The 13,786-nt window shown below is 43.3% G+C and overlaps 1 protein-coding gene across 1 annotated transcript in view; it reads left to right on the top strand.

Moving 5' to 3' along the window:
- The window catches only part of GALNT17 (polypeptide N-acetylgalactosaminyltransferase 17), a 372,456-nt gene that overhangs the window by 329,535 nt on the left and 29,135 nt on the right, over nt 1-13,786 (top strand). The window contains exon 7 of the mRNA XM_087717193.1: nt 10,802-10,987. Coding sequence (XP_087573319.1) covers nt 10,802-10,987 — 186 coding nt within the window. The remainder of the gene's footprint in view (nt 1-10,801; nt 10,988-13,786) is intronic.

Here is a 13,786-nt window from a genome sequence, read left to right as displayed (position 1 = left end):
CCATTTGCTTGCTCACACTGATGGGGTTATCCATTATCCCTGACACTCTTTCTCTCCCCCCCACTCTATTCTTCATTTCCCCCCTCCTCTGTCCTTTCCATTTCTTAAACTGACTTCCATCTTCTCTCTTTCGTTGCTGTTTTTTATCTGCTGACGCCACCAGGCAAGAAAATTTGTTTTTCTAAGAGAAAAGACTTTTCAAATTAGGCCAATGGTTTTTGGCCCTGACACCTGTACGAAAGATTTGGGGCAGGGGTGAAATCAACTTACCTTTGCTATCGGTTCGCAAATGTGAATGTGTGCGTGGTCGCTTTGCTCACACGCGCCACCTCTGTGCATGGACAGGACCTTCCGTGCATGCGCAGAACATCAAAGACAGGACATGATGATGTCTGGGTTTTTTTTTTCAAGGACAGACAATTTTGTAATATTCTTACTGATAAAATGGAGAGTAGAATGGAGATGTCAGCCTTGAACGTTGTGGGTAGAGTAACCTGTCTTAATGAATTAAATCTATGTCCAGATTTATCCAGAACACACTAGCCATTAGGTAAATGGCCATAGGCTAGAAAGATGGGAGCTACAATTCACTGTTATTGTAGACAGGGTAGAATTTTTAATATTGGAAGATAAAGGTAAAGGTTCCCCTCGCACATACGTATGTGCTAGTCATTCCCAACTCTAGGGGGCGGTGCTCATCTCCATTTCAAAGCCAAAGAGCCAGCGCTGTCCGAAGATGTCTCCGTAGTCATGTGGCCAGCATGACTAAACGCCGAATGTGCACAGAATGTTGTTACCTTCCTACCAAAGGTGGTCCCTATTTTTCTACTTGCATTTTTTATGTGCTTTCGAACTGCAAGTTTGGCAGAAGCTGGGACTAGTAACAGGAGCTCACTCCATTACATGGCACTAGGGATTCAAACTGCTGACCTTTCTGCTTGACAAGCTCAGTGTCTTAGCCACAGAGCCACCTTATGTTGGAAGATACATATTCAATATCTTCTTTCTTAAAATCTTACTTTATTAGAACGCTTACTATGTTCCTGTAGCTGGACTGGGGTAGAGAATCTCCAAACTTTCTTCTTGACTATTTTCATTTTAAAAAAAAAACCCCAAAACTGGCCTTTATTTCTGGTTTTCAGCAAAATCACTCCATGGCAAACTATGGGTTTGCTTAATAACTGCAAATTCTTTTAATGCCCATGGTGAATCGCTTAACATCTGCTGCAAAAAAATAATAATAAAATCTGGTTTACGACCCTCACAATTTATGACCGAAATGGGCAGGCTCCATTAAGGTCCTAAGTCAATGAATACCCGTATATCATCACTTGTATAGGCCTGATCTGAACAAGTCAAATTTATTGGACATTCAGTCCTTCTTCTTCTTCCTCCTCCTCCTCCTCCTCCTCCTCCTCCTCCTCCTCCTCCTCCTCCTCCTCCTCCTCCTCCTCCTCCTCCCCCCATTTATAGCATTCGTGTTATCTGCCCAGTCACTTCTGCATTTAATTTCATACATATTTGAGGCCGTGTAATTGTCAGAGTCAGCTTGGCTGTATTTGTTCCTGCTTGTTCTTATCTTCCACCAACAGACCTTGAGGCTGAGTCCTTCAGGATCCAAAAGGTGAGTTCTTTGTTCCTGCTTTGTAGTTAAAGGAATGACAGCAATTTATTTCTTGGAAAGGAGTGGAAGGCTTGGATGCAGTGTGCAATCCTGCAACTCTTTTCCCCACTGTTTTGGCCCTCTGGTGGCCAGCGGAGCTAGCAGCTGAGTCAGAGAGTGAAAAGGTTGGGGAGAAACATGGGCCAGTCCTGAGGGTTGAGGAAAGATCAGACGAGGGCTCTGCATCGGAGGCAGAGAGGGAGTGAGACAGCAGTGAGGCAGAGGAACAGTGAAGCCTGTTCCCAGTGTGCCCATGAGCAGAACTGCCAGAAGACAGGAACATCTAAGAAAGCAGGGTCAACGTAAGAGTAAAGCTACACCTTGGAGGTGATTGGCCCCTCCCAGAGGAAACAAAAGAGGAATGAATGGGGAGTGGGCTTTTGCAAGAAACAATTTGTTCATTCAGTCAGTTCAAGAGTATTGGAGTTTGATTCCTTTTAAAAAGTTAAAGAGGAGAGGCAGCACTATAAGACCCCTGTGTCCATACTTGATAACAAAAAAAGATAGAAAAAAAAGTGGGGGAGAGTGTGTAGAGAGAAATGAACATTAGCAAGAGAAAATGGGCAGGGGAGATAAAATGGAGGTAAATGGGTAAAATAGCCAGTCTGTGTTTTTGTGTATGGATCGGGCTCCAAATTAATTATACAATACAATACAATAGCAGAGTTGGAAGGGATCTTGGAGGTCTTCTAGTCCAGCCCCCTGCCTAGACAGGAAACTCTATACCGTTTCAGACAAATGGCTATCCAACATCTTCTTAAAGACTTCCAGTGTTGGGGCATTCACAACTTCTGGAGGCAACTTCTGTTCCACTGATTAATTGCTCTGACTGTCAGGAAATTTCTCCTCAGTTCTAAGTTGCTTCTCTCCTTGATTAGTTTCTACCCTCAGGTGCTTTGGAGAATAGTTTGTTACTTGGCTGAACCAGTCGGAACCGGTAGGAACCCATCTCTACACTGCAGGTGTTAAGTTAGTAAGTTAGGAATCTGGCTTCCCCTTTGACTGTTTGTCAGAAGGTCACAAAAGATGATAAAGTGACCCCGGGACATTGCAACCGTCATAAATATGAACCAATTGTCAAGCATCTGGATTTTGATCATGTGATTATGGAAATGCTACAATGGTCGTGTGACTGTTTTTCTGTTCCGTTGCAACTTTGAATGGTCACTAAATAAAATGTTGTGAGTTGAGGACCACTTATGTGTGCATATGGATGTGTGCATGGATCCTCTCCAGAATATTTTGCTCAAAGCCCCCTCCTTCCCGACCGCATCACAGAACACAGTTTAGTTCCACGTCGTTGCAAACAAACCTTTCATTGGTTGGTTTGGTTTGGTTTATTGGATTTATATGCCGCCCTTCTCCCAAGGACTCAGGGTGGCGTACAACATTAAAAAAACACATATTACAAAAGTTTTAAAAAATTAAATAGAATATCCAAAACAAACCCAATTAAGATTAACAATAACATTTTTTTAAAAAAAATTCAATTAAAATTAACAATAATCAATAATTTATTTTGTTTTGTTCAGGCCAGGCTGGCTTGCTGGAAAATCCAACTTTTTAGGGTGTGTCGGAAGGGCCGGAGGTCGGGGATTATACGAAGCTCTGGGGGCAGCTCATTCCAGAGGGAAGGTGCTCCCACAGAGAAGGCTCTCCCCCTGGGGGTCGCTAGCCGACACTGTCTGGCTGATGGCACCTTTCATAATACATGTTGCAAATCACACTTACACGGACGAAAATAGTAGTGCTGTTGCGTCTCGGGGTATTCTAGGTGAGGAAAAAGATTATCTTCCCATTATGTCTGGTGGAGATTGGGGAGGCGTGAATCATCCACAATTGCGTTGGTGTCTCAATTTGAAAAATCCCATCAGTCCAATTGAAATTTCCCTGTTGATTCAGACAGTCCAGTTCAGATTTGCAAGTCAGTTCCAAGAATTCTGCTTGGATTCTTTTTTGCGTGTACACAAGAGTCCATCAAAATAATGACAGGAGTATTTAGTGTGAGGATAAAGGCAGGGATGGGCTGCTACGGGTTCGCCCGGATTCGGGAGAACGCATAGCTAACAGGGGAAAAAAACCCATATCTATTAACATAAACTGTCTACCGTGGATCTTACACATTTCTTAAGACGTCCCTAAGGGGGTGTGCATAAGTGCACCAGCATGCCTACCATCCCTGTCCTATTGTCCCCATTTATATGTACTAATTTTATGTGTTTATGGCTATGTTTTGCTTATATTCATTTATTTGTGCCATTTTTCATGTGTCCTTGTCTATCTCTGTACTGATACTTGTTTCCTTGTACTTGTGGACAAACAAACAAACCAACAAACAAATAAAAACAGGCCTCCCGGAAGTTCTGGAAGGCTGGCTTTCAGAGGGCTTCCGGAGCCCAGGGGAGGCAGTTTTTGCCCTCCCAGAGGCTAAAGGAAAGCATCTGGAGCCTGGGGAAGATAAGCCCTCCCACCGTGGTGTAGGACAGTGTTTCTCAACCTTGTCAACTTGAAGATGTCTGGACTTCAACTCCCAGAATTCCCCAGCCAGCGAATGCTGGCTGGGGAATTCTGGGAGTTGAAGTCCAGACATCTTCAAGTTGACAAGGTTGAGAAACACTGGTGTAGGAGACTGACTAGGCCACACCCACCATAGCCACGCCCACTCAGCAACTGGGCAGAGGACCTGTTGCTGAAATGTTTGAAGCCCACCCCTGGATAAAGGTTCGTTCTCCAAGTTTGTAGGTTGGTTTGCAAACGTTTCATTACCAGGTTAAGGAACATCTTCAGTGGAGTTTAGGGGATGTGAGTGTCAGTGCTCTGTTTATAAGGGCTCAGGTGCAGGACGGACTTGATACACCCGCACCTAAGCCCTTATAAACAGAGCACTGACACGGACTTCCCCTGGTAAAGAAACATTCAGAAACCAATCCACGAGCTCAGAGAATGAATCTTTACCCACATCTTATACCTGAGCTGCAGATATTTGCCACTACAGCAAAGACATGTAGCATTTCAATTCAATCTGGAGTCATCTGATTCAATTTTATTTTTCAGCTGCATTCAGAACTTGGCTTTGGACCAGATTATTATATTGACGGAATCGCTTTCTAGCAGAAGTTCTGAAATGAATATTGGCCCAGCTATAGTGGTGTAGTTTGTTACCTCAACTGGGCTAGTCACTAGCTAAGGGATCAAAGTTACTTGAAGGTGTGACGTTCAGTGATTACTTCTGAAGGTCCGGAGATAAGCATCCAGGATGCTAAAGTGTTTAACATCAATCAAAGGGAGAATGGTAGAAAGAACTGGCTTTGTACTACACTTGAGAAGACAAGATTAAGGGATGCTATGAGAGCTGTCTTAAAACATCTGAAGGGCTGTCAGCTGGAAGAAAGGGCAGATTTATTTTCCATTGTTCATTTGTTCAGGATCCATTAAAGGATGGACACCACAGGGGGACAGAGATGGGGGTAACATCAAGCAATGGTCTTTAATGATCACATCTGTTCAATAGTGGGGCAGATGCTGTCTAAAAGCAATGCATTCTCTTTTGGAGGAGAGCTAATAGAGCCACACAGTGCCTGATTTGATTTCCAAAAGGGCCCTTTGGAGCATAAACCCTGTAATGAAATGTGTGGTTGAAGAAGGAGATAGGGCAGTGGTCCCCAACCTTTGTGGCTTGGTGGCCTAGCTAGGGGAGAGAGAAGAACCAGGCCATGCAAGTGGGAGGCACAGCGTTCACACGCAAGCAGCTCAACTTGGGTGAGCGGTGGGCTGGCATGCATGTGTATGCACATGAAGCTGGGCTGCATGTCGAGCTCAGCACGCATATGCACACCAACCTGCCACTTGTGCACGTTGAGATGTGCATGTGCACACAAGTTGAGCTTTATACACCTGTGCATGCCAGCCAGTGGTAGGATTCAAATAATTTAACAACAGGTTCTCTGTCCTAATTACAATCTGGGTAGGTGGGGCTCAGTGGTCATGTGACTGGGTGGGTGTGGCCAACTCAAGGTCATTCAGGTCGATGGGCGCTTCGCCTTAGCTGTTACAATGTAATAAGGGTTAACCGGAGAGGCAGTTTCTGTAAGCAGGGCAATAAAGATTAGACTAGAAACAACACGAGAATGTTTCCTTCCTGCCTTCCTTACAGGATTAGCCCTGTAAAGTGGGAAAAAACAAAAGGAGATTTCTTCCAACAATCGGTTCTCTGAACTACTTAGAAAGTTACCAACCGGTTCTCCCGAATAGGTGCGAACTGGCTGAATCCCATCACTGATGCCAGCCCACCATGGCCCACCATGGCCCAGTTCTGAATAGGCCACGGCATGGCACTGGGTCACAGCTCAGGGGTTGAGGACTTCTGAGATAGGGGAAATGTCATCAATGTCACTGCACATTCCCAGAGAGGAGCCCCATACAAGAGACTGCATAGTCCTGAACTATGCAGGAGAGGGCTGAAGGGAGGAAAAAGTTCAGAGTACCCTGAATCTCCCAGGATATATCTATTAGGTGACTATCAAGCATGAGAATATCAGAAGTCCAGGAAGTTCAAATGAATATAAAGGTTTATTGCAAGCTTATGCTCTTTACAAGAATCTGAACTACTAACAATCAAGGGAAATGAATGGGAGATAAGAATCAGAGGAATTCAAGATGCCTGGACTTAGATCTCTTGTGGGCACAAAGAGACTTGTGACTGATGATGCATTTGACCCCTCCCTGAGGCTCACCTGGCCATCTCCTAGAGTGAGAAGGTTATAACTGTAATCTGGTAAGATTTTGTCTACTAGGTATAAGCAAATTCTTTGTAACTTGACTCAATTGGTTGTCCCAAAGATGCTTTTTCAAGGGGCAACAGAACTTTCTGTTTTTTCTTTGAAGATATTTTGCTTCTCATTCAAGAGCTGAAGAAGCTTCTTGGATGAGAAGCAAAATGTCTTCAAAGAAAAACCAGAAAGTCCAATTGCCTCTTGAAAAAGCAACTTTGGGACAATCGTGATCTGGATGACTGAGAATCTCCATAGATATTGGACTAAATTGAATTTCAGTGGGGGTTTGGCACACCTGTTGGCAACACCTTAAGTCTGCCGTGCCCTCTTCTATTTGATCATGAATTTGAAGTGTTGTACAGCCCTAGCATTTAAGCGGGGGTACATTTCACTTTGTAGGTCCCTCATTGAACAGGAGGTCTGACGGGGTCTCGGGAATGCCATATTAGGTTTTGTGCATTCTGACCATGTTCTACTGAGAATGATTTCTTCTCTTTTTTCATCCCCTCTGTGTAAGTCATTTAAACTAGGTATTTGGTGTTGCAATGAAAACATGGCACTTTACATACTTGCATAGGAGGTCTCAGTCCAAGTAGAAAAGAGAATCACTTTTGGTGATGAATGGGAAATTGATCTGTTGTGGATCATAGGAGACATTACAGCCAAAAGGAACCTGGATGATAGGTCCAGGCTGCCAAAAATTCTCTCTGGACCAAGGAGAGATCTTGAGATCGCCCAAATGTACATAAAACAGTTGGATTTTTTGGGCAGACAGCAGAAACTGATGTTTTTGACCTAACTTGTATTCAGCCAGGAGCTGTCAGATTTCTTCGTGCTCAGAGCTGTTAACATAGCCCTTTTTGGACTTGATATTTGACCATACCTCATCTTTTCAATCCCTTTGTATTTTATTTATAATACTTTGTTGTTGTTGTTAGTTGCGAAGTCATGTCCGACCCATCACGACCCCATGGACAACGTTACTCCAGGCCTTCCTGTCCTCAACCATCCACTGGAGTCCATTTAAGCTTATACCTACTGCTTCGGTGACTGCATCCAGCCACCTCATTCTGTCATCCCCTTCTTCTTTTGCCCTCCATCTTTCCCAGCATGAGGCTCTTCTCCAGGGAGTCCTTCCTTCTCATTTGGTGGCCAAAGTATTTGAGTTTCCTCTTCAGGATCTGGCCTTCTAAAGAGCAGTCAGGGTTGATCTCTAGGACTGACTGGTTTGATCACCTTGCAGTCCAAGGGACTCGCAGGAGTCTTGTCCAGTACCAGAGTTCAAAGGCTTCCATTCTTTGGTGCTCAGCCTTCCTTATGGTCCAACTTTCACAGCTATACATTACAACTGGGAAAACCATAGCCTTGACTATCTGCACTTTTGTTGGCAGAGTGATGTCTCTGCTTTCTCTTTGATAATTTTATAATACTTTTTGTATGTTAAATATTGAGAAACATTCATAATCATAAGTTTGGCATTAACTGGTTGAGTTCTTCAATCCGTTTAGAAAGAAAGTAACTAAATGTGCTAATAGGGATTTTTTCAAAAATGTTCAGCAAGAAGGTGATAATAGTGTTGATTTTGGAAAGTTTTAAACAGACTAAAGGTTAGTTGGATTTGAATTAAAGAAGAACTTTGTTGTTAATTAAAAGGATGCTTTCTTGTGGGAAAATTTGTTTTGTACATATTTAAGCGGAAAAGATGACTTTGAAAGCTCAATACTTGAGGGGACCAGATGGCATCCCTAAAGGAATTGCTTGATATTTGGGTATAAGAGGTTTTTAAGTTATTTAACTCTATAATAGAACTAAAATGTGCTACTGAAAAGGAAGAAGCTCCATTGAATAAAACTGAAGTGATTTTAAGGATTTGAGAATTATAACCCATAAGAAAGAGGTGGGAATAATGGATCTACAAATGTAATTTGCTGATGATTTAAAAGCACAGAAGGGATTTGCTGGAGTTAATATATTGGAACTACAGAAAGATGATAAGAATTTTGAAAGAAGTGATAAAGAAACTAGGAAAAACATGTTAGAACTTCTTTTGTGGGAAAAAGAAGGAAAATACAACACTGATTTATTTGATCATGGTTAAAATAACGGACTGTTATTGCTGGTGATGTCTCTTTTTTACAGATTGGATGATGATGATTATTTATGGTAATGTTTACTTGGGGGTATTGGATATAATTTGTAATACTTATGTTCTTTTTTTCAGATAAATAATGGGTTGCTATTTCTGCTGATATTTAATGGATTCTTTTGATTGGGACTGGATGATGAATTGGGCTTTGATTATTTAAAGAGAGGGGTTAGGGGGAATTTATCTAAATAGAAGTATTTATATATCATAAATACTTAAGGTGTTATTTTTTGATAACCTTTACTGGGCTTTCACTGATAAATGAGAAAACATGAAGATTTAGAGGTGGGCTTATAAAAAATTGGCTGAGCTATGGAATGCAGAAATGTTTGATTGTATTTTAAAAGACCTAATAATTTGTGATGTGTATAATACTTGACGGGGATGAAAGGAAAATTTCTATTTTTTTCTCTTTTTTAGATTTTTTTTATGTCACCCCTATTATTTTTATAAATAACTCAAACTGACAAACATACCTAATACTCCTTCCTCCTCCTATTTCTTCCACAATGACAACCCTGTGAAGTGAACTGGGCTGAGAGAGAGCATGATTGTTCCAGAGTCATCCAGCAGGTTTTCATAGCCAATAAAGTCTCCCTGTTTCTTGTTTCTTGTTTCTTGTTTCTTGTTTTTTCTTCTTCTTCTTCTTCTTCTTCTTCTTCTTCTTCTTCTTCTTCTTCTTCTTCTTCTTCTTCTTCTTCTTCTTCTTCTTCCTCCTCCTCCTCCTCCTCCCCTCCTCCCCCCTCCTCCTCCTTCTCGATATCCAGATCAAACTTTAGATTGCCAAAATGAAGCCAACTTCTTGCCTTTGTCGTTGGCCAAAAATAAACCATTGTCAGTACATCTTTTTGGCAGTAACTGACATAGCAGAAGATGGGCTGGGCTGTAAGCCTCTACACATTCACACAGCATATTGTTATCTGCTGACAGCCTCCAATTGAGCATATTAGTCTTACATTTAGGCTCTCCAACCCTCAGCCTATTCAGGGAGGGTAGTATATAACTGAGGTCAGGTTCTTCAGCCATCTCCTCCTTGCTCCTCGGAGAATGGTCTCCTTCCTCCATCTTTCAATTCTGTTTTGCTCTTATGTACCCTTGGGAATCTTGCCATAAAGTACAACTTCATCATTTTCTTGCTTAGTTCTCTAGGTGTCTGCTGTTACTACTTTCTTGATCTTAGGTGGGGCAATTCTCACGAGAGGCTATAAGTTCTCAGTTGGTGTAGGTTAGAGCAGAGTTCCCCAACCTTTCTGGGTTGATGACTTGGAAGGAGGTGAAGGGTAGGCACCTTTGTGTGCGCCTGCGCAAATGGGGCCCTGAGTATGCTAGTGATGCAAACAAGGCCATGCACACCTGTGTGATGCGTGTGATGATGCTAGCACCCACGTGATGCTGGCACCCGTGCAATGCTCATGGTGACACTAGCGCCTGCACGACATTAGCCCAGTGTGCCTGCACACGTGTGTGCTGGCCAGCCACTCACCCATCCCAGTTGCCAACAGGCCATGGCTTGGTAGTAGGCCATGGCCCACAGGTTGCGAACCCCTGTGTTAGAGGCAGCCTTTCACTAAATGTTCTGCTTTATTGATGGCAACATCAACTTGTTTTGTGTTTGGAGATGCATCCCACTCTGGAGCAGCATTGAAGGAAAGGCCAAAAGACCCCCTCCCTAAAATTGTAATCTCTCTAGAGCAGTGATAATTAACCATATTGGTGCGAAGTGCCCAAAGCACCCACCCAAACCCCCAAAATGCAATGTGAGCACACCCCCTGCGCGTGAACCAGCCCCCCCTGCCCATTTTTGGCTTCCAGGTTGGTGCAGGAAGCCTTCCAGGCACAAAACAGAGTGGGGATATGCATGTATGCAAACCCCCAAAATGCAATGCAGGTACTCTCCGTGTATGCATCCCCCACTTGTGCCCTGCGCTTGCGTGATGGAGACCCAAAGACCAGCTCCCTTGAATCTCAATGTTCCATTTTCACTGTGGGCTGGTTCTTTGCTGTTTCCAGGGCAGCCCTGCGGGCCAGATATAAGCACCCCATAGGTCATGTCCAGCCCACGGGTCTTGAGTTTGACACCCTGTCATAGGGAAATAAAATGGATCTGAAAGGTAGCACCTTGGAGGATAGTGACGGAGATTAGGATGTGTGTGAAGATGGATTGTTTCCAGTTACTGACTTTCTGTTGTTGTCTTTTCTCCCTTGTTGCAATCTTCCCAGGTATGGCTGTGTGGTGGCAGCATGGAGGTTCTCCCTTGCTCTCGAGTGGCCCACATTGAGCGCAAGAAAAAGCCATACAACAATAACATTGGCTTCTACACCAAGAGGAATGCACTGCGGGTGGCCGAGGTCTGGATGGATGATTACAAGTCCCATGTATACATCGCATGGAACCTGCCATTGGAGGTGAGTCAATATACCATATTTTTCAGACTATAAGATGCACTGGAGTATAAGGCACACCAAGATTTTGAAGAGGTAAATTTTAAAAAAAGTTTTTGCATTCTGCAGAACTCCCAAACCCTCTGCACGCCTCATTTTTTTTGTGAAAAACAGGGCATGCAGTGAGTTTGAGAGGCCTGCAAAGTGCTCCTGGGGGCTGGGGGGGGGGGCAAAAGCAAGCAAAAGCTGGCCTGTTTTCCACTCATGTTTGCCCTCCCCAGCCCCCAGGAGCACTTTGCAGGCCTCCCAAACCCTCTGCATGTCAATTTTTGCAAAGGGGCGGGGTTTCATGAGGCAAAAATGCTGTATTCAGTGTATAAGACACACCCAGATTTTCATCCTCTTTTTGGGGGGGTTGAAAGGTCCGTCTTATACTCTGGAAAATACGGAACTTAGGTCTCAATCATCTGCCTTTTCTCCTAATGTTCTTGATGTGAATCCGTGAGGGACTAATGCCTATAGCAGAGAATCTTTCAGCCTTCTGTTGGCATCCTATTCATACAAAAACACACACACTACATAAACCACATGGTAGATCTGTCATACAAAGAGGCTAGAGAAATCTAATTCCTCCTCTTTTGAATTACTCCTGCTCCAGCTCTTCTTTTTCCCACTTATATGAGAGGGAGGAGACCTTGACCTTCTCTTCAGACACTGCTGGAACGTGATTTCATCACAAGTTGCCAATCTGCCTGCTTTCAACTTGTCAAATGGGGTGAAGAAAGTGTGATCTTTGCTCCAGTCAGAAAAGAAATATTTGTCCCGACCCAACTCTTAGCGCTTATGCACCAGAAGCCACTCTGATTTTTATTCCTTTCTCTTTCTCTTTTTTGGTTACATTCTGAATGGAAAAGGAAAAGAGGAAAAGATGAGAAGGTACAGAGATGGAAGTTTCCAAATGTGGTTATTATGGTGCTAAAGTAATGTTGAAAGCTCCGAGATAAGGTTATAATAATGCCAGCAGCTTCATATGGAATTGTGATGGGCTGGAAAATGGACCTGGGCTTAATTTCAGATTTTGCTTTTTCATTTGGAAGGTCATAATTTCCACATGAACATTTTACAGGAACTTGTAGGAAATGACCAGAGGGAGCCTGAGGGCAGGGTCAAATGCATCATTTGGAATCTACACCCCTATCAGAGACTTAAATCCTGCCCCCTTTAAGTCTATTGACTCTCATCTGGTGCCAATTCGCCTTGACGTTAGTAGATCAGATTCTTGTGTACAGGTGGCATGGAATAAACTTGCAGTACTTTTTGATCTCAATGCCGGCTCCTGGTTTCTTGCACCTGACGGAACCCACCTGAGTGCCAGTTTGCTCCCCGTTTAATTGGAAAGGTCCATTTTTGACAGAGATGAGCAATGTGACCCCACTGGCCGTAGTGACCTTTCATATAGATAAGTGACCATTCATATAGATCAGGGGTATCAAACTCAATTTCATTGATGGCTGCATCAGGGGTGTATTTGACTTCAAGAGGCTGGGATGGGCGTGGCCAGGGTGGGCATGGCTAGCATGCCATCACTCGTATCAGGGTGGTGGCTCGAGTGCTCTGCCAGTGAAAATAGGCTCCTGGGCCATGTTTTCGGCTGGGACAGCCTTCCGCAGGCATCTGCCAGCAAAAAATGGAGATCAGGGCAGCTGGGCGTGGCCACCCTGAGCTTCATTTTTGCTGGAAGAGGGCTGCACGAGGCTGTCCCAGCTGAAAACAGAGCCTGGGAAGGCCGCGTCCAGCCCTCCCAAGTTCTGTTTTTGCTGGCAGAGGCACCGCAGACCAATATTTCGTAGTTTCCAAGGCAGCCGTATGCGCCAGATCAAAGTACCCCGCAGGCTGGGTGCTGCCTGCAGGCCTTGAGTTTGACACTCCTGATGTAGATTCTGGAGCCCAAGCTACTTCATACCAGTGAATTTTGATGGCTGAAATTGTTTACTATCAGCCTCCCACCTGAAGAATGCTAAAGTGGTTATGTCTATGGAAATTCTCAGCCATTCAGGTCATGGTTAACCCACAGATGTTTTTTCAAAAGGCAACTGGACTTCCTTTGTTTTTTTTTTTCCCTTCAAGACGTTTCACTTCACATCCAAGAAGCTTCTTCAGAGACTGAAGAATCTTCTTGGATGAGAAGTGAAACGTCTTCAAGGAAAAACAAAGGAAGTCCAGTGGCCTTTTGAAAAAAACACCTTTGGGTTTTAAATGGTTAAGTCTCTGAAAGGCTTCTTACAAATCTCTTGCTTTAAATATGCTCCCAGGATCCGCAGGCAGGCTTTAAATTGCTATTTTTCTCAACCCTCATTCCAATAACGACATTTTGAGAAATAAAACCTAAAAGCAAACAAATATATAGAAGTGTGGTGCTTGGTTACAAGAGGAAACCCATCCATACCCCTATGATTTTCTTTCTTTTTTTCTCTCAATGTAAGTAAGGAAAACTTAAATTGAATTCCAGCTCCTGAGGATTTCATGGATGTGTCCGTGTTATTTTCTTGGAAACAATGTGGAACAGTGCTTCGCAATTGCCTTTTTAATGATTTCTTTTTAACCTCTCAATGTATCAGGTCTCTCATTCTAATGCTAATAAAGTCTAACACTGTTTTCTCTTTCTAAGCTTAGTCAAAGTCATCTAGGTGCTGACTTCCATATATATTATTTTCTTAATTGCGGTAGGCTAGAATATTGCCATATTTTTTCAATTTTCCAGATATTTTCACTTTACCATCTGGGCTACAGATCTGGACTTCCTAATGTTCTCCCTCCAAGTTC

The sequence above is a fragment of the Thamnophis sirtalis genome, unplaced genomic scaffold (genome assembly GCF_051295495.1).
Source record: "Thamnophis sirtalis isolate CommonGarterSnake01/CBP01778 unplaced genomic scaffold, rThaSir2_p1.2 scaffold_6, whole genome shotgun sequence".
NCBI lineage: Eukaryota > Metazoa > Chordata > Lepidosauria > Squamata > Natricidae > Thamnophis > Thamnophis sirtalis.
The sequence above is the reverse complement of the archived record's forward strand: the minus strand, read 5'-3'. Positions and strand labels throughout refer to the sequence as shown.